The sequence below is a fragment of the Panthera pardus genome, unplaced genomic scaffold (genome assembly GCF_024362965.1).
Source record: "Panthera pardus isolate Hobbes unplaced genomic scaffold, ASM2436296v1 HiC_scaffold_19, whole genome shotgun sequence".
Taxonomy (NCBI): Eukaryota; Metazoa; Chordata; class Mammalia; order Carnivora; family Felidae; genus Panthera; species Panthera pardus.
In genome coordinates, this window is record NW_026526754.1 from 12869591 (window position 1) to 12894403 (window position 24813).

General features: G+C 55.2%; 1 protein-coding gene across 1 annotated transcript in view; it reads left to right on the top strand.

Annotated features, from left to right (window-relative positions):
- The window catches only part of VAC14 (VAC14 component of PIKFYVE complex), a 102035-nt gene that overhangs the window by 61474 nt on the left and 15748 nt on the right, over positions 1 to 24813 (top strand). Inside the window, exon 14 of the mRNA XM_019455336.2 lies at positions 414 to 546. Coding sequence (XP_019310881.2) covers positions 414 to 546 — 133 coding nt within the window. The remainder of the gene's footprint in view (positions 1 to 413; positions 547 to 24813) is intronic.

Sequence of the window (24813 nt, forward strand, 5' to 3'; positions counted from 1 at the left end):
CGCTTGTCATGTGTCCTTAACGAGCCAAAATGAAGCCCAAGTGTGTTTTATTTACTGAAATAATAGGTACAGGTTTGTTTTCTAAGAAAAAAAAAAAAAAAAAACTAGCACGCATACCAGTGGGTCTTACAGATAGAAGGTGTTCAGTAAGTAATTGGGGGTTGGCTGGAGAGGTGGACAGGTAAATGGGTATTTGTGCAGTAAGCAAAGTTGTATTTGCTTATACATACTTGTATAGCCCTTGCCTTTTTGCCATTAACCCGAGGACTTTGATTAAAGATTTTTCCATCACCTTGTTACACACAGACCCCACCACCGCCTTTTTTGGCATTTACAATTGTTTATGATCTGTGGGGGTCCCGTCACCCTGTGGACACATAGAGTAAATCCCGGCTCTGTCCCTTTCTCTGCAGGTACCAAAGGCTTAGAATGTTCTCCTTCCACCCCTACCATGAACTCCTACTTTTATAAGTTCATGATCAACCTTCTCAAGAGGTTCAGCAGCGAACGCAAGCTCCTGGAGGTCCGAGGTGCTTTCATCATCAGGTTAGGCTCTGTGTGCCTTCTCTTCCTCGCACAGCCACGGTTTTTCATGTCACACCCTTGCGAAAGGGCGGAGCAAGCATTTTCTCTTTCACTTCTCTTCCCTCCTTTTCCTTTGCGTTTGTTCTTGAAGAAACAAGCCTCCCTCACACCGGGTGGCTGGTGCTGCCAACACGAGACAGGTCAGTGTCGCCGTTTCTCGCCCAAATGAGGTTTTCACTTATTGAGACGCTTTTCCCCTGAGGTTAAATGTCCTCTCATTAAGCGCCCTTGTTTGGAGTCTTTGGGGGAGAAAGTAGGTGAGCCAGATGGAACATGAAACGGGGCTGTACTCAGGTGCCCAGCTGCCAGCATGGGGTTTGGCCAGGCAGAACTGGGTTCTTGAGTCGTGCGAGCCTTGTCCTGGACAGTCCTTTCTAGGCCTCTAGAACTCCCAGCAGCAGCAGCATGACTGAGTCTGTCCCTTGGCCTCCCCATCGGCTCCAAGGAGCCAGGTCACCAGAAGAGTGACTGTCAGGTCACCAAAATCTAGGTGGGGCACGAATTTCTCCAGGCTTCCCAACAAAGCCAGGCGGAGTGGTTTTCTGGAGTAGTCTGAGTGGCCTCAGATGCTCTACGGCTGTAGTTCTCAGCCCTGGCTGGCTGCCTGTTAAGTCACCAAAGGGTCTCATCCTGACCCATGAAATAAGCAGCTGGGGTGCTGGGTACTGAAGCTGTCCAGGATGCTCAGGAAACTGAACCAGTGTGGTCCATGGAGTCGGGAAGGCGCCTGAGGCCACCTGCGGGGTCCAGGGGCTGAAGGGGGATTGCCAGCAGAGGGTCCAGCCTGAACAGAGCCCTCAAATCAAAAAGCGTGGAGAGTTCATCTTGCTGTGATCCAGAGGGCAAGGGGGAGAGGGGCCCAGCCTTGCTGGACACACCAAGGGTTGGGGACCTCACCCAGAGGCTGGGTGGTAGGGGGAGCCACTGAAAGGGCTGGGATTAGGGGGACAGTGTGACCAGATTTGTGTTTCAGGGGTGGGTGGAGAGAGCAAGGCGGATGTGCGGGAGACCAGATGGGAGGCTGTTGTCCAAGTGGGAGATGGTGACTGCTTGGTAGAGGGATGGGAAGAAGCAGCGGCATTCTGTAATTCGTAAGAAGTATCATTAGTGACCGATTACCTGAGGGCCTGAGGGGACAGGGTGTTGGGAATGACACCCAGGACTCTCGTGTGAGCACGGAGTGGCTGGTAGTGGCAGTCCCTGAGAGGGGAGCTCTGGAGGACTAGCAGGGAGGAAGGAGGGTCCCGTGTTTGAGTTTAAATTGCTTTGGTGACATCAAAGGAGGATGAAGAAGCAGGTTGCTATACCTGACTCTCAAAAGAGGGACCTATGGCCAAGATACAAATCCAGAAGTTGATAACATGGTCATTCATTCATTCACTCACAAGATATTTACTGAATACTGACTCTGCAGAGTACCACCCTAGATGGTTCCGTCCTTGTGGGGCTTTCCTTCTTAGGGAATAAGAACGGTCAGTGGTAAGAGGGGCAGAGGCGGAAGGGAAAGGGCCTGAGGCCACTGAGCCCTAGGGAGCTCCAGTGTGTAATGGTTGGGGAGAGAAGGAGAAGCCAGGAGAGGAGGCTGAGAAGAAGGACCTGAGAGGTGGGAAGAAGTGAAAGGGGGTGGCAGGAGGCACTGAGGGGAGATGAGGCCCCGCAGGGGTATGCCAGGAGCCTGCCCAGCCACCAGGAAAGCTGAGGGAGGGAAATGCGAGGAGCAGGCCCCTGGCCACTTCATTCCACACTGCCTGCCAGGGCCCTAGCTCGAGGGCTGAGGGTGATTTGAGGGCACGAGGCAAAAGACTGAGCTGCAGGAGGGGGCAGGCCTGCCTGGCCAGAAGGACCAACAGCAGGACCATAAAGTTTCTGCCCGTTGGGAGGAAGGGGCTTCTGATGGTCCAGACCACCAAAAGGTATCCCCGTGGTGGTGGAAGTCTGTCACTGCCCTCGTGCTTTTCTGAGGTCGTATAGAGCAGGGTTTTTCAAGCTCAGCGCCGTTGGCATTGGGGGCTGTCCTGCTGTGGGATCTAGGGCAGCACCCCCCGCCCCTGCCCACTCATGTCCGCAGCACCCCCGCCCTCCCAGCTGGGACGATCAGAAATGTTTCCAGACATTGCCAGGTGCCCGCTGGGTAACAAAATCATCCCGGGTGAGAACCACAGTTACAGAGGGACAGATTGGATTCTTATCCTGATTGGCCAGAAGAAGATTTGCACAGCTTTTCTTCACATCGAGTTGGACAGTCGGTGGGATTGAAGTGGAGATTAGAAGTGGTACAGGAGACCCCCCACCAGGAAAGCGATGGTCTAGCCCCACAGGAGTGACAGTTTACTTTATATGGTTTTCCAAATTACAGACGTGTCAGTTCTCTTGATGAGCCCTCCTTGCCTGGAAGCCTTTCAAGAACCAGCAGAGAGAGAGGCCTTTGAAGAAGGCAATTGTAACTAGCCTCCCCCTGGAGAACTGGACTGTAATGGGTTTTTCCATCCTCTACCAGCCTCACACACTCCATCAGGGGCTCGGAGAGAAGGAGCTCAGAGCAGTAAGCAGCATCCCCAGACGGCACCAGGCAGAAGTGTGGGCACCGTGGGCACACGTGCGTGTTCTCCCCACCCGCTCGGGAGCCCTAGGCTCTGAGAAGCTGGTGACCTGGTGGCCAACACCATGTTCCACTTACAGCCGCTAGGGTAGTGAGGCCTCACTTGCTTTGTCTAGTGTCTCCCTAGCAGCCTGGGCTGATGGGAATCCTCATTTTGTAGAAGGGAACTGAGGAAGCCACATGCCTGCCAGGCTTGGTGGGAGCCACGCTGCAGACCTTTGCTCTCCGCTAATTCTGCACCCACCACTTTATCCCTTCTGTGAGAGAGTGCAGGGCCAGGTACCTTGAGGGGCCCTGTACAGCCTGTGGGCTGGGACCACCTGGAGCCCAGCTCCTTAGAGGGTCCTCTGGGCCTGTGGGCTCTCCTTCCTCATCCTCCTGAGGGCTTAGTATGTCCAGCCTGGCTGTCTGTTCCGGGGCTCACACCCCTCGTGGACCCCACCAGGGCTTCACTGGGCACCGAGCCTGGCCCCAGGCCGTGCCTCACTGCTACACCACACAGCCTGAGGTCTTCTAGCCCTTGGCACTGGCATGGGAACCCAGTGGGCTGGGATGGAGGGATCCTTATGGCTGGGCCCCTCACACTTATCCCTCCCAGTCCTTTGCTTCGTTTGTCCAGCCTGCCGTCCCCCCAGAAGCAGCACCAGCACCTGCTTCCTCTGGGTAGTGCCAGCTCTCTGGACCTGCTGCCTGCTAAGCCCGCCGGCCAGGCCACCACTGACCAGCCCGGGCCACAGTCCCAGCCCCCCAGCCCAGGTTCTCAGGGTGCACACGGCACGCATCAGACATGGAGGAGGACTTGAAGACATGTGCTGTCCTCCTCCTTCCTGTGATCAGACAGGGAGTGAGAGCCTTCAGCGAAGGTTGCTGGGGACCAGCTGTCGGGAGCGTCAGCCTGCCTGTCTACTTCTCGTTTCATTTCCTTATTTTTTGCTGACGGCTTTAAAGAGGAGCATAATGATGGTCCATGCAGACTGCTGAGATGAACCCACAGGCCTGATAAGAAACACACAATGATTTAACCCTTTCCTTCAGGTGTTAGGCAAAGAGAGAGAGGAAGAGACTCTTCTGACGGACAAGTTGAAAGCCATTGTTTGTGCAGTAGCGCATTTAGCTCAGGGAGCAGGAGTGCTTGCTGTCCGTAGGACAGAAGCACCCAGAGCTGTTGAAGACAGACATCTGGTGGGCATCTTGTTGTCGAGGAAGATGCGTGATTTCCCTCGGGACCCTGGAGTGTTTCCTCTCCCCCCGTGGCTTTCCCAGGCTGTACCTGCCCAAGGGGGTGGGGGTGGGCCCCTGAACTCCCGCCGGGCCCCTGAGCAAGTTGGACATCCTCTGTGTCCATGTGGCCTTGTTATCTGGTGGACATAACATTTTAGACACGTGTTGAACTTGGGGGAGCCAGTGGCTCCAAAGCCTCATCTCAGCTAGACTCGCTGAGACCTGCTCTGGGCCCTGGCCCTTCTCGTAGCTGCAGGAGTTGAAAGGAGGGAAGAGGGCACATGGGGCGAGGGTGCCAGAGGGTTCTGGGCATCCCCCAGCCCTGCCCACACCTGTCCCCCATCCCTGGACTTCACAGAAATGGGGCAGATGGGCCTCCCACAGGTCCTTGGGAGTCAGGTAGAGACTGGAACTTCTGGAGTCAAAGAGACTTGGGTTCGAGTCCCAGTTCCTCCAGTCTGGGGCTGTGTGACCTATTTCTACAGTGCCTGCCTTGCCGTTTTGCGGAGAGGGTGACACGAGACCATGCGTGCTACGCCTCTCAGCACAACCTGATAAACGGGGGCTCTTGTTCCTCCTCATGACACAGCCTCTGCCTCCCATGGTGGTCTGGGAGAACGGGAAATCAGACCCCAGAGAGGGTGAAATAATGGAACCTTCTGTGCCGAGAGCTGGCCCTGGCACGCCAGGCCTAGGGCCCCGGCACCACGAGCACCCACCAGCAGCCCGGCCCCGGTCCCGTTAAAACAACTCTGCCCCAAGTAGGTGTTCGTGTACATTTCCCTCCTCCGGCCCCTTCCCACCCCCCAAGCCGCCGCAGCAGAACAAGTGCAGGGCTTGTTTTCCCATGAACCGCGCCACTTATACTCAGTAGAAAAGGAGAGGAGGGAGAAAACGCAGCCCCTTTGATAAACTGTGATATGAACTGCAGCAGAATCCAACAGCTGTGATCTTTACAAGGCCTGCTTCTGTGCTGGGAAGTGAGCGAGTCTCAGGACGCTCCACTCTGCCGGCCAAGATGGCCCTCTGGCCAGCCGTCTTTTGGCTTAACCAACTGTGCTTCCCCCCTCCTCTTCCTCCCTGCCGCCTCGCAGAGAGGACTTGACAGAGAATGCTTGCTTTTTAACAAGTGCCTGCTGGGAACTCAAAGGCTCCAACCCCAACCAGCCCAGCTGATGGTGGATGAGGTCCTGAGCACCCTTTCTGGGGAGACGGGTGCCCCTAAGATGAGACATTTGAAGGGGATGGACCAGGGGCCCAAGTGGGAGGCGGGAAGCGGTCATGAGTCTTCTTCCATGAGACCCTAACCCAGAGAAGCCCTGAGATAAGGCTTCTAGTTCATTCTGGCCTTCCTCTCACCTCTCCAGTTCAGCAAGCACAGTCCCTAAGATGTACCCCAGCTAATCCTGCCCTTGCCCTACCCTCCCTCCTCCAGGTTCGCATAAGAGCCCTGTGTTTGTGGGCAGGGGCAGGGGGAAGATTGGCCGCTGAGATGGGTGGTGGGAACCCAGGGCCTAGGAAGCCACTGGAGACTGGACTTGTTTTTAATTGCATCAGGGAAGGGCCTCAAGAGAAGAAGCTTTGTTTCATGCTGTAATTGGGAAATTCCACTTTGCTGTCCTCGTGTGGTCCACCAGTGAGACGGGCCCTGGGCTGGAGCCACATCACCAACGTGGCTGGGGCAGCCCACATGGGCTCACCCTCCCCACCCAGCTCACCTTCTCACTCTCTGTGTCCTCCCAAGCCTTCCCAGCCTCTGGAGCTCCTTGGCATCGGGCAACCCCCTTAACCATCTTCCTACGTGCCACTTGACGTGCCAGGGGGCATTGGCCAGGCCCTCCAGAGCCCATTGTGCCGATGCTAATGAAAGAAGAATCTGGGTAAAGTGGCAAGCCCCAGATCCTTGGTTCACATGGCATGTTAGGAAATCACACTTTGCCTCTGGCCCCTAGCCCGTGGGAGAGTGCTTCTGTGAGGCCCGCTCGCTTTCTTCCACTCTCCCCTTTAATGGAATGCACTCCTTTGCTCCAAATAAAAAGAAATCGCCTTGACAAACCTGTGCCAACCTAAGTCTGTCTGCTGGAAGGGACCCTGATGCACCTACCCAGAATGCGGGTGGAATCTGATCTTTTATTAGTTTGAAGCCATATTGATTAGGTCCCCAGCCGAGAGGAAGGAGGCAGGACGTTGAACAGGGCTGGAAGAATTCTTCCAAGGAATTTTTTCCCTCTCAGAGCTTCTTTTCTTGCTGACCTTAAGTAAGTCTGCCCAGCTCCTGTGTAAATCTTCCAGAGGTTTCCACAGTCATTCTTCCCTAGAGACCAGGGGGCTGGGGCGCTTTTGTTGAGACAGAGGATAGCGAAGGGAGTGTGTGGCAGAAGCTGTATTGCACAACCAGCTCTTGGCTTTGATCTAACTGGAGACAGCTGAGAGAACGTGACTGGCAGGGAAGCACAATCTGACATGCCAGAGTTGGAGAGGAAAAAAGTCTGCCCTCAGAGGTAAAATCCAAAGATGTCTTTGGGAAGGGCAAAATTCAGCCAGTCCAGAGAGCCCAACCTGGTCTATTTCCACTGTCTCCTAACCCGTGGAAAGTGCTGCATCCCAGCACCTCACAGAACCATGTGTGACCCGGGGCTGCCCTGGAGGGCTGGGGACCTGGAGGCCGGCCAGTGGCTTTGCTCTGCCTCCTCCAGGCAGTCTCCACACTGTTCCTGTCAGGCCCACTGTCACACACAGTGGTGCTCCCTGTAAGAAGTATGTATTTTCTCTGGAAAATGGAAACCACATGTGGTGGGCCTCGTTAGGCCAGGCTGGGATTAATTAGGTCCTACTGGGAGTGGTGGGGGAGGAGAGGAAGTGCTGGCCAGAGGGAGCCCTGCTCAGTGTGAGCTGAGGCCTAGGGAGCTTCACAGGAAGTGTCTCCATGTTTCAAGGGTCCGCTTGCTTTAGCAGAGCTTGTGGGAAGTTAGAGGTGAACTTGGCAGGGGGAGGCCATGTGACCCAAGCAGCCCTCCTCCCACGGAGCCAGCCATTCACCTTGCATCTAGAATCACCCGTAAAGGGGTTGAGGACTCAGGAACAGACTAGTGGGAAAGCTCATTCTGTGCCCATCACACGGCAATACCTTGGACTCCTCATTGTGTGGGTGCTGGCACTTGCTGGGTTCTTCCCAGCCTCAGATTAAAAGCACTTTCTTAGGGGCGCCTGGGTGGCTCAGTCAGTTGGGCGGCCGACTTCGGCTCAGGTCATGATCTCACGGTCCGTGAGATCGAGCCCCACGTCGGGCTCCGTGCTGACAGCTCACAGCCTAGAGCCTGTTTCGGATTCTGTGTCTCCCTCTCTCTGACCCTCCCCCGTTCATGCTCTGTCTCTGTCTCAAAAATAAATAAAACATTAAAAAAAAAAAAATTTAAAAGCACTTTCTTGGGGCACCTGGGTGGCTCAGTCAGTTGCGCATTCAACTCTTTTGTTTGTTTGTTTTTATTTATTTTTGAGAAAGAAAGAATGAGAGCGGGGCAGGGGCAGAGAGCGGGAGACACAGAATCTGAAGCAGGCTCCAGGCTCTGAGCTGTCAGCACAGAGATCGACGCAGGGCTTGAACTCAAACCATGAGATCATGATCTGAGTTGAAGTCGGACACTTAACCGACTGAGCCACCCAGGCGCCCAAGCATGCGACTCTTGATTTCAGCTCAGGTCATGATCCCAGGGTTGTGGGATCAAGCCCCGTGTCAGGCTCTGCGTTGAGCATGAAACTTGCTTAAGATTTTCTCTCTCTCTCTCCCTCCCCCTCAAATAAAAATTTTAATTAAAATTAAAAACCACCTTCTTGTAGTCTACACACCTGAGAAGCACCAGGTTCCCAGTCCATGGCTCAGGCAGCCAGCCGGGCTGGGGGGTGACTGTCAAGAACTGTTGTCAGTGGCTGAGAACTTGATAATGAATTTCCTTCTGAAGCTTGAGAGGTTGTTTCCGAATGGAATCGGCAGTACTCTCTGGATCTGTTTATACTTTACCTAAGGATGCCAGGAAAGTAACAAAGTTTTGACCTTGGTAAGTCAGACAGCTTAGTTAATTAGCAAGTAGCTGATGGGTACGATAATGTCACATCTTAACAAAATAGTGGCAGGAATTGGCCCCTAGCAGTCCTTTCCATCCTCCTGCCTCCTTCCACCAGGGCTGCATCTGAGCCAGGACAGACAAAGGGGTGTCCTTGGTTTTGAAAGCGCTTCTGAACTCTTTCTAGAGCAGCAGTTCTTGAGTGTGTCCTGTTCATTCTTTGTAGAATGCTTCTCAGGAAGCTCTTTCCTTTATCCTGGTATCATTTCAGCTCGGGTTTCCTCCGGGGTCTCTGTGTGGGTCCTCCCCTCTCTCCCCACAAGCGGTTTCCTTCAGCAGGTAGCCATGAAGAACACAACACACACACACCCTGTCCCTCTGTTAAGTAAAATACACGGAAGGTTTCTCTCGTGGGCAGTTTGTGAAAGGCCACCCAGACTAGCTGCACTTCCACATGGAAGGAGAGTTCCTGTCTCTTAGCACGTTCAGTGGTTCCACCTCGGGAGACCCTGGCCTGGGAGAAACTTGGCGCTAAATTCAGCCTCAGAAGGTGAGCACAAGCCCATGTGAAGTACATACAGTCCACAGGGATGTGTGCTTTGTAACCCAGGCTTTCATAGCCACTAAAGAGGTTCTTAGGATCTGAAGTGGATAATGGCACTTCCTTTAAAAGTTTGCAGCTTCCGGGGCGCCTGGGTGGCTCAGTCTGTTGAGCATCCGACTCTTGATTTCAGCTCAGCTCACGATCCCAGGGTCATGGGATTGAGCCCTACATCGGGCTCCACGTTGAACATGGAGCTTGCTTGAGATCTCTCCCTCTCTCCCTCTGCCCCTCTCCCCACTTGCATGTGCTCGCTCTCTCACTCTCTCTCTCTCTCAAAAATTTTTTTAAAAAGTTTGCAGCTTCAACTCCCAGGAACACCCTCACCCCAAGTCCTGGGACATGCACCGTGGGGCTGCTGTGTAGCCGTTCAGAGACCCCAGAGCTGAGTGTCTTGGCTGTCTTCCAGGTTGGGTGGTGGAGGCCATTTGGGAAAACTGCCCAGTTTCCAGTCTCGACTCTGCTTTTCCTCAGCCCTCAGTGGAATGAAGCTGTGCTCTCTCGTGACGTCTCCCTTTCCCCCAGCGTTGTTAACCCACAGAAAATCCCCCACCGGGACCCCTCCTGATGTGGCCTCTGCGTCCTCTGCCAGGGCTCTCATCTGGCTCACTGGCATCTCCCATGCAGAAGTGAAACGCCGAGTAAATCTGCATGTCCTTTCCTGTCTTCCTTCTGGGCCCCAGCCCTCCAGACTCCTGCTCGTCCATTATCCTGGCCTACTTCCGGTCTATATTTAGATGACATAATCTCATTGGAACTGCCTGGCACTTGGACAGTGAGTGTCTTTCTGGGCCTAAATCTCCGTTTTGACTTGCTCAAGAGGATGTGTCTCACCCCCTCCTTCCTCCAAGATTACTTGTTCTACCTTCTGGTTCATCACAGCTGCTTGCACCGTCCCCAGGCCTCTCTCTCTCAAACTCAGCTGGGATGGATTTCAGGTGCACTCCAGAGTCTTTTCTCCAGGCCCCTGCTGAGCGTCCGTAATGTTTTGAGCCATGCCCCTCTGTCCCCTCAGAAGCTTCTTTCCGGTGTTTTGCATCTTTCTCCACTTCCTTAGAAAGGGCACCACGTGCCCCAGCTCTGGTTCTCACACAGGACAGGCTTCCTGAACTTGGGGACATCTGAACCTCCTTGTTTGGCTCCCCCAAAGAGCTGCTGCCTTGGCCTGTAATGGCACTCCTGCATCCATTTCACCCTCAGCCTTGTCGTCAGTAAACTCACGCCACGGATGGGCACAGCTATCTGCAGGTCCAGTCCCTTCCTCATGAAGGAAGAACAACCCTTCACGTGGCTTCAGAGGAGAACATGTCTCGGAAACTGCTCTATCGCCAGGAGTTCTGTCTTCTGCTTTTTCTACTTGTTTTGCCATCTCTTTGGCAAAACCCTCTTCCTTTTTTTTTTTTTTTTTTTGTAGTTTTTATAAAGTTTATTTAGCTTTGAGAGAGAGCTTGTGCACACGGGGCAGAGAGAGAGGGAGACAGAAAATCCCAAGCAGCACACTGCCAGCACAGAGCCCCACGCAGGGCTTGACCTCAAAAACTGTGAGATCGTGACCTGAACCACAATCAAGAGTGGGGTGCCCAATCGACTGAGCCACCCAGGTGCCCCCTGTGATGCCTTGTTTAATGTAAATTTTTCATTGTAGAACAACATACTGTCTCAAAGTGCACAAATTACAGGTGTACTCCCACTCAGTTAATTTTCGCTGATTGTCTACACCCATATAATGAGAACTCAGGTCAAGAAGTGGCGCCTTTCTGGCACCCAGAGGTCCCTTTCGTGTCTCCTCTCGGTTACGGCCCCTCTCCCTCTCCCCAGAGTAGCCGCTGTCCTGACTTCTCACACCATAGGGTCGTTTTACCTGGTTTTGAACTTGATAGAAGTGGAATCACACAACTTGTACTCTTACGAAGGGTGGCTTCTTCTGACCCACTTTGTGTTTGTGACATTCTTCTGTGTTAGATGTGCAGTAGTTCACGTTTCTGGAGAGTATGCCACGATTCACTTACCCATTCTGTTACTGATGGGCACTTGGATTATTTTCAGTCTGGTAGTGTCACGTGAACATATGGGTACATTTCTCGTAGTTAGATACATACCTAAGAACTGCTGGTTCAGAGCCCATACACGTTTAGCTTTAGTAGATGTTTCTGAGGTGGCCGCATCAGTTACCGCTCAGCGGTGTATGAGAGCCTGGGTGGCCCGCCTCCTCACCGACACTTGGTCTGGTCGGTCTTCGCTGTTAGCCATTCTGGTAGGTGTGCGGTGGCCTCACCTGTGGTTTTAATCTGCGTTTCCCTGAAGACTAGTGAAGAACTTCTCATCACTAATTGGTCTTTTGGGTTTCCCCTTTTGCAATGAGCCTGTTCGAGTCCTTTCCCCATTGGGTTTTTGGTGCTTTTCTTATTGATTTGTAAAAGTTCTTCATATATTCTGGAGTCAAGTCTTTCTCAGTGTATACACTACGGTTGTCTTCCCCTGCTCCGTGGCATGCCTTTTGTTCTTTTAATAGCGTTTCATGAAAAATAGAAGTTTTTTAATGTCGTTCAGGGGATCAGTTTTTCTTCACAGTTGGCATCTTTTTTGTTTTGTGGTGCTTTTTTAGGGGATTAGGAGCTCATAAAAACTAACCATGAAGCTGCCTGTTTCTGGTTGATGTTTGTTAAGCATTCCCAGTGAGCTGGAATAAAAGCCACCTAAAACCCAAGGTATCATTTCTTAGCTCCGGACGGGGTCTTGGAGCCCACCTAGTCCAGCCTGCTTGTGTTTTGTCAAAACAGAGATTCCTGACCACCCTCCCTCCTGCCACCCAGCTGGATCCCAGGGGCTTCTGGCACAGCCAGGCCAGCTGCAGCCCAGAGTCAGGAAGCACTCACCTAGCTCAGCGCCCTGAGGGGCAGGAGGCAGGAACCCAGGTCACAGGCACCAAAACGAGCAAGGGTGTGTGTGACCAGACAGAGGCGGAGAGCAGCAAGGTCCAGGAACTCGGCGTTTCCCTGTGGTGCTGTCTCTCCTCTCGGCCTTGTTGTCTTGGTCTCTTCAAGTGGTAGAGTCGTGGCCAGCATGTCCCTGCCGGTTATGCTTAGGGGAGGGAGCTCACATGGGCTCACGCAGGGGCAGGAGCCCACCCTGCTGGGGCAGCCGTGGCAGGCACTGAGAGAGGAAAGGATTCGCTGCCCAGTGGCAACCACAGGGGCCAGCCACGCGTCTGCTCTCCTGAGCAGTTTTCTTACGTAGAAAATGAAGACGCAGATCATCGTCATCTGCTAATCCTCGGGAGGATTTAATGACGTACCAAGAAAGTGTCTAGAAGAGCGTCTAGGCCCCCAGCAGCTGTGCGGTAAGTGCCAGCAGCACCTGTGACGGTGACTGTGAGCAGTAGCATCTGCCCTCTCTTGGCGCGGTCAAGACACAAAACCCAAGACGTGAGTGGGGCGGTGGTCGCAGAGCCAGGCCTGACACCCGTTCGCCCCCTTTCCAGCCCCTGGCTCCCTCTGATCCAGCACACTGCCACTCCATCCGTGTTCTGAGGTTGACCGTCACTTTCTCCTGTTTTCCAAGGAAGAGTAAGAGAGACAGTCGTTGAACAAACCAACACTGCACCCCAGACGTCCTCTCTTCCTCTGCCCCTGACCTGGACCTTGCCCCGTTCAGAGCTGCCCGGTCAGGACTTGACTGCGTGTGACAGAAAACCAGCTCTCGCTCTATATTAAAAAACAGGAAGGTAGCAGTGTGCATTCAGGGACAAGGATTGGTTCGTGTGTGACAAGAGCCCTCCTCGTCCTCAAGACTCATACCTTCTCACCTCCGTAGCTGGCTCTTCTTCCTCCTCTTTCAACCCATCCTGGGCAGGCCATCCAGCCTGTGGCAAGATGGCCACCACCAGCTCTCGACTTACTCCTGTCCCTCGGTGCCCCAGCCTTTAGCCGCAGTCCTAGGCTTGAGTCTCAAGGACCTGTCACCGTGGACAGAGAAGGCCTGTGCCCTGATTGTCCAGGACAGGATCGTGTGCCCACCCTCGGACTCAGGAGGAAGAGCAGTTGTTCATGGGAACCAGACCCCCAGACTGTGGATGAGGGAGGTGGACTCAACCGGTGTCCACCCTGTGGTCTAGGTCTAAATGTTGCCTGAAGGAGGATATGAAGCAGGGCCCACCGTGAGGGGTGGCGCTGTGTAGTGACCAGCGACCCTCCCAGAGTCCACCACGGGGGCAGGTGGAGAATGGAATTCAGCCTCCAGCTGATCCCTCCTCTGTGGCTTCCTTCCTTTTGCAACACTGCACCTAGAGGCTGTGTGCTGTGTTGCTGGGTGTGGACTTGGTGGTTAGACACAGGGTCACTTAGCGCATCTCCCAGAATGATAGCTCCGGGCTGTGATTGAAGAGAGACGAGGAGAGTCTTGGTCTGGATTTTAGACTCAATTTGGAGTGCCCAGAAGAGACCTTCAGGGTCAGCTGAATTCTTTCACGCATGAGGAAGCTGAGGCTCTGATTTTTCCAGTCACTATTTACCACGTGCTGCCTTTGTGGCACAGCCTGGGCTGGGCAGACCCGAGCCCATCCACCACAGTCTGCAGACAGGGACTCAGGTGGAACAGAAGCATCGCAGGGGGGAAAGCTCGGGCTAGCCAGGTGGGGGCAGGCGTCAAAGATTCACTCTCCACCAGGTCCTTCCTGTGACTGTTCCTGGAGCACCTGCCGTGTGCCGGGCTCCATGCCAGCCCTGTACACACACGAGACTGAGAGCCCGTTCCTCCCTTCGCCAAGGGGGCAGTCTAGTGACACGGGCAGACAGGTGACGAGTGACCAAGAAATGCGTGCCCTGGTGTTGGGATTCAAGCTCTGGAAGAAACAGTGAGGTTGTGGGGGCTGGTCCTCAGGTTCAGGCTTGTGTTGAGGGGGGTACCCCACAGCTTCTGCGGAGCCAGGAAGCTGTGACCTGGATCCGATATTTTCTCGGAGCATAAAAGTGCCCTAGTTTTCCCTCTCCTCAGGCTCCGCTGAAGCTACGCCAAGAATTGGCTTTTAAAGGCTGCCTGAAATGTGGTTTGCAGCCAAAAATCTATAGAGCCGGTGCATTTGTGACCTTGTTGAAAATGCTTACCGAGGAAAATCAGGAGGGTAGGATTTGGGAATTTTTTTTTTTCCTTTTTAAAATTAAAAAAAAAGAAAATCCATTTGGCCCTCCTCATCCTATCCCTTTGTCTCTTGGCACATGTTCTCCCCAGAATGCCCGAGTCCTCCAGCCGCACAGGGCTCATCCTTTCCATTTGTCCATACCTCCCCCACCTCCAATCCCTCTCCATCCCCCCACCCCCCATGCTTCAGGAATGAAAAATATCAAGTGGGTTAAAATAAGGAGCCTGGGTATAGCCCTGGAAATTAGGCCACAGCTGTCAGGCCAGGCAAGAGTCCTCTCTCTGAGAATGGAAGTGCCTGGAGCAAGCGCCCGGCCCCTCCCCTGTGAGGTTGGATAAGAGTCTCTTCCCCAGCTCAGGCCCCCCCCTCCCCAGGGGGTGGCCAGGAAATGCCATTTGTCATTGAGCGGACCAGTCTTAGTGCCCACTGGCGGGGACGCCGCAGTGGGCAGAACTAGTCCCTGTCCTCCCAGGGATAGTCACAAACACAAGCAGCGACGGTGGTCTGTGGGAACAGCTGGGGTGGGGGTGGTGCCCAGCCCCGATGGAGGAGTCTGGGAAAGCTTCTGGAAAGAGGTGCTGTCTTACTGAGCCGTGGAAGATAAGTGAGGACTAGCTGGGGGTGGGGGTGGGGAGGAGAAGGTGTTTCTGATGTAGCAAGCAGTCTGCTCAGAAGCGCGGTGGCCAGTGCCCTGACATCCCAGGGAGTGTGTGGCCGTGACCAGGCCCCCCGGCTGCCTCACGAGCAGGCCTGAGGTACCCACTGAGCCACTGAAGGGCCTGAGCAGGTTCAGAAAACTCTCTCCACCTGCTATGAGTGTGCACAAGACCCTGAGAGGAGAAACCACTGATACGGGGCCACCCCTAGTCTTTGGGATGGCACTGAAGGTGGCTGGCCTCCAGAGCCCAGTGCCCTTCCAGTGAATGGAAGGGAAGTGGGGCCCAGGGCTCACAGGATGCAGGAGGATAGTGACGAATGTGCTATAGTTGTGACCTTATGGTCTCTCCCTGACCATTAGCCTCATAAAACACCAAAGGCTAGTTAAGGAGTGGCTCAGGAAGCTTGCTTGACAAGGGATCTGGCTGCTCCATCATTCTAGAAGACGGTGCTGCCAGGACCAGCAGTTTGAGCAGATAATCTGGACTAAACTTAAAACTTTGCCAGCACCCCAGACATCCCTGCCCCAACTTGTTTGACTCTTCAGGAGACACTACCTTCAGCCAGTTAGTTCCAGGCGCCTGTGAATTGAGCCAACTTGCTTTGTCCGGTTATTTCTCTGGAGAAGAGTCAGCTCTTTCCTTCCTCCCACGTGAGCTGAGCCCCTCCTTTGAGCCGTTTCCTGAAGGAGACCCCCTGCCCACCTCTGTCAGTAGCCCCTGGCCCAAACAGTTGGCCGGTTCCTAGCATTACCTCACTTCCTTCCTGCCCTTGAAGCCTGAGCGGCCACCTGGGTCCAATTCTTTCTGCTTCTCCCAGCCCCCCAGTAGCATGTAATTGGTTTCTTAGATCTTCAGCTGTGCACCCCTTCTGTGAGTATTTCCCGGTCCCTTGACCCTCCGCAGGAAAACCCATGATCTTACTGCCATGGGGACCCCGAGGTGAGGGGCCGTGAAGAACTGGCTGCTCCATTATTTCCCCGTCCCTGCTGTCCCCCCTGCTGTCTCTCTGCTCTCTCTCGTGCCAGTAGTGCCTGAGATAGCAGTGGTGCGTGCTGCCACTTTCTGTCCCCAGCCCCCCACTGCAGCCCAAGGTCACACTTTCCCCAGGATGGGGCTCTGGGACTGGTGTCACTGAGCAGCTGCCCGGTGAGATCTGCCCCCGGCTTGGTTTCTGTGATGAGTGTCTGTAATTACGGTTCTCAGAAGGTCGCAGCTTCCATTGCATTTCTGCGGTGTTTGGAGAAAATGTCAAGCCTTTCCACATGTTCCATCTTCCCAAACCAGCACAATGGCAGGGCAGAAGGGGAGAGGGGGGAGGCCCGGAGGAAGGAGGGCAGGACGGACAGACCCCGGCAAGGGCCCACGGCGCAGTCCCACAGCCGTGCCACTCCCCAAGGGCCGGGAGCCCTGCCAGGGAGGACGCCTCCCTGAGAGGTCACCATCTGAGTCCTCCTGCTGCAACAGCCCCCCTGCTACTCCCAGTCCACCCTCGCCCTCAGCCTTGACTTGGTTCTGCCCGACTGCTCAGAAGGGGTATCTGGAAGGGCAGCGCCAGACCTTCTGTCCTTCTTCTGGAAGAGGTGGTTGTGTGAGGCCATAGCGACGCTGTCAGCAACAGCCCAGAGGGTGGCCTTGCTGTCCACAGCTGTGGGCCCGTGTGGACTCAGGTCTCACCCTGTGCGGCTGCTCACACCCACCACACCGGGCTCCGTGGGTGCAGGGCAGCCCTCCTGCTCTGATTGAAGGCAGGGGCTTCATCTCCATTGAGAAGACTTTCCTCTTCTCGTGATTCTCTTTCAGGAGAAGGCCTCCCCGTAGTAGGCACTCCTGCCTCAGAGCCGAGCCTGGCCGGTTCTCCTGCTCGTATTATGCTAATCACTCCTTGCAAACAGGCAGACTTTGTAGGAGGTTTGCCTGGTTTCAGATGAAACCTACGCCTTTGAAGCAAAGAGCCACAGTAGCTAAAAATACCATCTCCCGGCTGTTGATCCTCTCATTTGTAAAATGCATGTTTCCATTGTTAAATCTGCAAATCTGCAGCAGCCCCCACCCGGGAGAGAGACTCTGCCGTCTCCGCTGGAGGCCTGGGGCGTGAACACCCTCTGAGGAGGCGCCCCTTCCTGGCACCCTTCTCCCTTTCTCTGCCCCTGAGACTGTCCATGATGGAGTCCAGACGATCCCCAAATGTATAGGATTCTAATGTCTTTTTTTTAATTTTTTTTATTTTTTTGTTTTTAATGTTTATTTATTTTTGAGACAGAGACAGAGCATGAACGGGGAAGGGTCAGAGAGAGAGGGAGACACAGAATCCGAAGCAGGCTCCAGGCTCTGAGCTGTCAGCACAGGGCCCGACGCGGGGCTCGAACTCACGGGCCATGAGATCATGACCTGAGCCGAAGTCAGACGCCCAACCGACTGAGCCGCCCAGGCGCCCCTAGGATTCTAATGTCTTTATCTATCATTTAAAAAAAAAAAAAAAAAAAATCTAAGCCATAGAGGATAAAAACCAAAACGGTGCAGAAGATACAGCATAATATGTAAAAGACCCTCCACCACGTCCTCCTCCTCCTCCAGGAGTAGACTCTCTTTTAGTTTCAAGGAATTACTTACAAAACTTTGTCTTTGCATTTGTAAATACACAGCTCGGCTAAGTTTGGTTTTAGTCGTGGTCATGGCTTTCCAGCAGTGGATTCGGGACTCAGGATCGCCCTGCAGCCTGCCTCGTTTTCACTCACGCAGGCATCATTCAGCAGAACGCACCTCCCTCAGGACCCTCAGCTCGCTTGCTCACTGCACTCTAAGCTCTAAGCCAAAGCAGAGTGACTTGAGGTCACCCTCCCTTATTAAGGTCACCACACTGCTGTGTTCAACTCCATCGTATAGTTCCCTGTGTGAGGTGGCCTGATCTCTGCTCCGTGGCAGTGGTGGGTGCCAGGGGAGGGCAGGATGGCTGTTCCCTAGCAGGCCCCTTGCCTGGCCCAGCTCTGCCGAGGGGAACCTGGTCTGTGATCGGGCCCTGGGACTCCAGATGCCTGCAGACACTTTCCCCAGAGGGACTTCCACAGACCACTCCCACCAGGGACCCTTTCTTGCTTTTGTGCATTTAATCTGGTGCAGATTTCCTGGACTGGAAAGGAACATTGGGATGAAAAGCCCATTTCATGCATCTTAAAACTCCCTGAAAATGACTGATCACGAGAGGAATTTTTTCAGCCTCCTGGCAGGGGGTGGAGGAGCGTACGAATGAGAGACACCCCCCCACTTGATCTGGCCACAAAGAACTGAAGGAGTCCGTCCTTGCTGTCTTTATCCGGTCACTTCTGCTGTGGCCCTTCCTTCCTCCCAGCCCTTTCACTCTGATCTTTTTACCATTTTCCAAGAGACCCAGCAGTCAGGCTGCTGTGATATTTGCTCTTTGTTACCAGCAGTGGGTATTAGTGTTTCACTTCCCGTTCTGTTTCTGACGTTTATCTCCGTGCCCTTTAAGTGAGTACTTGTAAAGAGCTACAGAGAGCAATCTCACTTTATAATATTTCATAAAACCCCCAAGACTAAAGATTTGAAGGCCAGAAAGGCACGTTTGGCCTGTGCCCAGTGCAGCGGCTGGTGAGCTGAGTTTCCTCCCCCGGGGCATCCGAGGCTGGAGGGACACACCAGCGCGTGACTGCCAAGGGACTGCAGCCTGAGGCGAGGGTGGCAGCACAGATTTGGCCTGACAGTTGCCCTCCTTTTCCTTCCGTTGGACAGAGCACGTTGGGGCTGCGCACAGCTAGCGGGGCCCCTCAGGTGGAGACCAGCAGGGAAATAGCAGAAGGCCAGGCAGAAACTTCAGAAGGCCAGGACCGGGCTCTGGGGAGGTGAGGGTATGTCATGAGAAGGACAGCAGCCGGGGCCTCACACCCAAAGTTCCAAGGCTGCGCATCCTTTGGGACTGCTAGTAAAATCTCCGCATTTCTCCCGGCCAGTGGCACCACTGAGCTTATGGCAATGGCTCTGGGGAAGCCGTTTGGGGGCCGGGGTTCTCAGTTCCGACTGTGAAGCCTGTTAAGAATACAGATCGCTACTCCCTGGGGTGGGCCTGAGCGTGGTCTTAGTATCCCATATGGTCTTCAGGTGACTCCCAATATATAGCCAGGTTGATGGGTCTCTTGGTAGGATGCTGTTCCTTGCTTGGAGGGCCTTTCCAGTTCTGACCGGAAACTGTATGACCTTGTGGGTGGGCGAGGACACTGATGGGCCATGGGGTCGTGGCTCCCCCCTGAGAAGTGTGGAGCCCCAGGGCAGAGAAGTGAGACTGCCGCCAGAAAGCAAGATGGCACCCCCTGGTTGGAGCCATTCAGCCCTTAAAGTTACCACAGGAACGTGAGCTGGAGGTGGGTCACTGTGATTACCCAGGACCCACAACCACAAGGACAGCCAGCCCATTTGGATGAGGAATTTGGGGAGGGAGGCGCTCTGGCCTCAGTGCAGTGACCGCGTGAACAACCGGCTGCTGGGCTCGAGTCGGTTGCAGGGCTTTAAGGTTAGAAGGGCAGAGTTGTAGGGAGGCCTCGATGTGTGGGCTCAGTGCCAGGCAAGGTGGAAGGGAGACCCCGCCATCTGTAAATGTTTGTGGTCATACAAGTAGCAGTGGGGAGTGATCCGTTGGCCTGGAACAGAGGACTAGTTTGGGAATAGTGGGATGAAGTAATGGAAAATGTGGACGGAGCAACTTGCTAACAGGTAATGTTTGGAACAAGGGGAGTCCCCAAGCCATTCCCACGTATGATGGGACAGTCCTGCCCGGGCTCCTCTGGCTCCTGGCGCTTCCGTTACTTGCTTGCCTTATTCCTCAGAAGGTCACACCAGTGGTTTGAAGAGGGAAATGGCGGAGATGTGGGGGGCCTTTCCCTCACCTGTCCTAAGACTCTCTGTGTCTCTGCTTGTCTATTCTACCTGGTGAATGTGTCCCAAGCTATCAGGTAAAGGGATGTCTTTGCGCCGGACATTGGAGTCACGAGGAATTAGAGCTCTCCGTCAGGCGGAAAGAAGGGCTGGGCCAGGGAGGGGAGGCCTGTGTCCTGTAGGTGACACACGGCGTGGGAATGTTTGGCAGAAGAGAACATGAACTCCGGGTCAGGGACTCTGCTCCACTACGGGCCTGGAAGCGTGGCCTTGGACCAGTGCTTGGCTTCATTTGGTTCCTCTGTCCCATGAGCACATGATCCCTGAGGACCTCCGTGTACCTGGCTGGAAGTTGGCAGGGGCCTGGATGGGCAGGCACATCTGGAGCCTGAAGCCCATTTGCCAGGCTGTCTGCGTGTTGGCCTTAGGGCAGCGTGAGGCCACTTCACAGGCAGGGAGGCTGAGCATGTCCTTGGGAGGAAATCCTGCCTGAGAAGAGTAGGAGCTCAGGGGGCTTCAAAGGGCGAGAAAGTCTCCCTCCGTGGTTCTGTCATGGCCAACCCAGGGGCTCCCAGGCATGTGGGGCTCAGAGATGCTGTTTCCCTGGCAGCGTAGGCCTGTGGTCAGAGCACCAGCACTCGTTGTAGTGACATTCCCCCTCCCCCTCAGACCTCAGGCAACAGCCGGCCTGGGACCCACACTCAGGAGCCACGGCTTCTAGCAGAGGTTTCTGGGAAGCTGCTGATGGAGTCACCCCCACCCCTGCCAACCAGATCTGAGCCTGGATTCTGGTGGCAGAGCTGTGAGTGCAGTTCCTGACTCTGCCTCCTACCCACCCCTAGGAGAAAAACCATCACCCCAGCAGGTCAGAACTAAGTGTGGGCACAGGTCAACACTGTCCTGGCCAGATGTGGCCGGTGTGGTCATTGCCTGCCATCCACAGAGGTAGCCCCAGGTTGAGGGTCTGGTAGAAGCAGCTGGTTGGCAGATAAACTTCCCCAAAGCCACAGGAAGGTTCTGGAGAAATTCAGGCCCCAGGCATCAGAGGGCCCGGTGATATCTGTAGCCAAGGTGCCCCCCAAACCATCTGTCGTCCAGAAAACCTGTGCCTCGGCACCTGTGGCAGCCGGGCCCTGAGACCTACGGGCTGGGTGTGTGGCCAGGCAGCAGCTAAGCGCATGGGGCTGGGCCACCACACGGGGCCTTGGCAGGGCTCTAATCCGTGCTCCGTTTTCATTCTCTGCTGAAATAACACCCGGCCCACGTTAATGGGATTCAGGGTACATGGCCTGCCCCGTGTAGAAAAAGCGTTCACAAGCGTGTGCTGTGTGTGGCTGTTACTGGACAGGAACCTCTGTGACAGGAGAAGGTGGGAGCCGGCCGTTCTCGAGGGCTGGGTGTGTGTCAGTGTTTCTTGGAATTGACTGTTGTGGAGACAGCAGGATTCCCTTTAGTGACCCTTCCCTTTGTTTTCATTTTTCCACTTGCTCAGGGTTCAAAATCGAAATGCTCCTGAGCTGTGAGCTTCCCCCACCGAGGGTTGGAGGCCTGGAGGGGCGGCCTCCAGCTCATACCACCTCCCCCACCTCCCAAAAGCACCAACACAACTCAGCCGGGCCCCCGGGGTCTTCCCTGCTTGTCTTGTGGTGTCCCAAGAACCTCCAGCACAGGATCCCACCCCTGCCATCTGACCTGCTTCCAGCCATATTCTGGGGTATCTCCATGTGGAATAGAAGATGAAGCCTCTTTTCTGGGACACAAACCCGGACCTTGTCTGTAAGTCAGACACCTGCTCATCTGACCTCAGAGGCCCCTTCTCAAAGTGCTTCAGCTAGAACCAGACTCTTTACAGAACCCCCGATGCAGGGCTCAAAGCCCAGCCGGCTCCCTGGGCCCGAGCATGCAGTTCCTCATGCAAACCAGATTCCACAGCCGAAGTAATCCAAGCCACCTCTCTCCTCCTGGCAATTAATCTTCTATTCCGGAAGTGTCCGTCCCCGTTGCCCACAGGGGCCCAGCCCTGGGCCAGTCCTCGTACGCTTTCAGGCACATTGTGCCTTGGGAAGCGTAGGTTAAGGAGGAGACGTTCAAGTGAGGAAGGAGATTGTGGAGAATTAGCAAGGGTGAGGCAGGAGAGGGGTAAAGGCCCTCTCAGGGGTCCTGGATGGGGACAGCTCAAACAAAGGCCTGAAGGGGTCTAGAGAGTTCTGTATGGATGAACAGTGGGAGACGGGCTTGGCCAGATTGATAAGAGCACAAGGAAAATGGGGCCCAGTCTGTCAGCTGAGCCATGTGTAGGAGACGGCTTCTGTCCTGAGGAATAGGTGGAGCCCCTCACATGGCAGCGAGGGCCACCTGACCACCCAGGCAGTGTAGGAGGCAGGAGTCACCTCTCCTGGTTCTGCCCCACTGTCATCTTGGTCCCTAGAGACAACCCCAAACCTGGAGAGGGGTTGGCTCAGAACAAGGTGGCTTCCAGGAGGCCATGGTTTTCTTAGCCACTCCCATCCAGATGAGCCTTCCCTGGGGGGGGGGGGGGTCTCCGGATGAGCCCAGCCAGGTGTCTGTGGCCCCCAGGAGCCTGGCCACACTGCTCTTTAATAGAGGAACAGAGACCTGAGTAGAGAAAAGACCCTTTTCTTCCTCTTCCCCATCGTGCTGTGCCCCTCCCTCCATGCCTTTCCACCAGCTCCCAGCAAGACCCAGAAAAACAAGTCCTTGTGCCTCCTCCCATCCCCACCACCACCCCCCCAAAGAAACTTTTAAACGTATCAGACACATTGCACATTGCACGATGAATTTTTAAGGCATGAGTTGGCAGGGTTACCATGGCTGCCTCTGCCCTGAGGGGCACACTGTTGAGGATTGATTGAAATAAATAAAACAGATTTACAATTTTCATACTTGGGAAGCAGGGAGCTGGAAGGGAAGAGGAGTGTGGGGTGGGGAGAGGTGGGGGCAGTGACGCTCTGGAGCTTTCTGAACTTCAGAGGGGAGGCCACTGCTACCTCCCCACTCTAAGTTACCCTGACCTGAAAGCTGCTTTCCCTTTAAGTTCCTAAAGGATCCCAGCTGTCAGGCAGGGACGGGCACAGGGCGGGAGGGGCCTTTCCAGTGGGAATGGTGGTGATGGCTCCGGGCCCCTGTGTTTTCTGTGCTTGACATGATGCTCTCCACTTCAGAGCTACAGCTGTGAGACTCTAGGCATCTCCCAGGAAAGCCCATGTCCCCTTGGCCTTAGACCACTGAGGGGATGCGGACCCCAGCTAGCAGCCAGAGTAGAGAAGTGAAGGCCTGTCCCCCCATGCACAGTGTTGGCCTGATCAGGACACAGGTGCTTGGGATGCAGATGAAGGAGGCCCAGCTGGAGGGAGAGGGGAAAACTGAGCAGAAATGGCTCCGCCCTGCTGCCAAGGACACCTGCACAAGAGGCATATGAACTTGTTCCTCACCCCGGTGGGCCTGGCCCTGAGGCCACCCGGCAGGGGACCGTGGGGCCCACCCCACCGTGAGCTTTCCTCAGAGGCAGCGTCCAGTTTCGGCCTCAGCAAAGGAGCTAGGACAAGGCCTGCCTGCCCAGTCACCTTCCAGGCCCCAGCAGAGCGCGACCCCACAGCTGACCATCCCCTCCCCAGAGAGCCAAGCCGCAGGCCAGGGCCCACCCGGCCTGGTGCGGCTGGAGGCCCAGACCTGCCCGGGCCGGACCCGGGGGCCCCAGGTGGCCCCCTGATGCCATAGCACAGAAGTGGAGGTGAGGTGGGGTGGCGTCCAGTGGGCCGTTGTAGGAGCCACAAGCAGACCTTCCTGTCTGTATCAGGGAAGCCACTTACTGGGCCTGGCCCAGCAGGAGGTGCCCGTGGAATTGACCACATCGCCCGCTTCCCCTGTGGCACTAATGGTTCCTCGGAGTCTGGAGGGTTCATCCCCTTGATCGCACAGGAGACGGGGGAGGGGGCATTAAAGAGCTGGGACCCACCCTCTCGAGACTAATTTTGAGTTCTGTGTTCATCTCGGGGCAGTTGGCACCGAGAGGCAGCAGGGCTAATGCAGGAATGGCGCATGAGTAGCAACTGGGGGAGGTCGGGGGCAGGAGGTAGGTTCTCCAGCTCGTCTCTCGACATGGGCGTCTCTTTCCACTCAAGTGTGCTGTTGTCCAGACTCTCCCCACCAGGCCAGCTGTTCTGTGTCCCTGTACTGGCAGCCTTCTCATTCGTTTGGGACAGTCAAAAATGGGAAAGGCCCCCATCTCCCCTTAAACTTCTTTTGACTCTGTCTGGTGCCCTCACCCTGTCCGGTAGCCTTGGGCCGAGTCGCCATCGAGGCAGGTTGTGCCCACCAGCAGCATGACAGCCAACACGGTGGGGTCACCCGGCAAGGGGGGCGCTCCTGGGCCCTCTGGGCTGAGCGCTCACCCCAGGCATCCCCTCCGTGGGTCAGACACATCGTCTGCCTCTGCCTTTTGTCTCTCTTTAAAAAGCCAGGCTTGTGGAAGGAGAGGGGAGGGGAGGGGAGAGGAGGGCAGCAGCCCCCACCACCCCATGAGTGTAGATGAGCTCACTCTGCCTCCCTGGCCGGCCCTCAGCTCTGGGCTCCGTGTCAGAACGATTGGGGGCGGGGGTGTGGGGGGCATCAGCGTGCCCTTACTTGGGGACCAGAGCAGGAGGAGAGCCCCAGGAGGGAGCCAGCGTGCGCGTCTTGCAAATGGGCCGGGACTGATCGGCTGACAGTGAAAGGGGCGACAGCTTCTGGCCGTGACAGTCTTGCTGGTCTTGTTTTCAGAGGGCGCAAGGAAGCGGGGTCATGGGAAGAAGTGTTACATCTTCCCCGAATCTACACGGCAGAGTTCAGATTCCCCAGAGCACAGCGTGGCAGGGAGCCAGAGTGCTTCCTCCCCAGGAAGGGTACCCAGGCTGGGGACTCTGCCCTCCAGGACCCCCACCCTGCTACGGGCCCCTGCTCCCACACATGGGCCTGGCCCTGGGAAGAGCCCACTCTCCAGCTACCCCCCTCATTTGGCCCTGCCATGTGCCTCCCCAGGCCCTGGGGTGCATCTGTCCTCAAGGGAA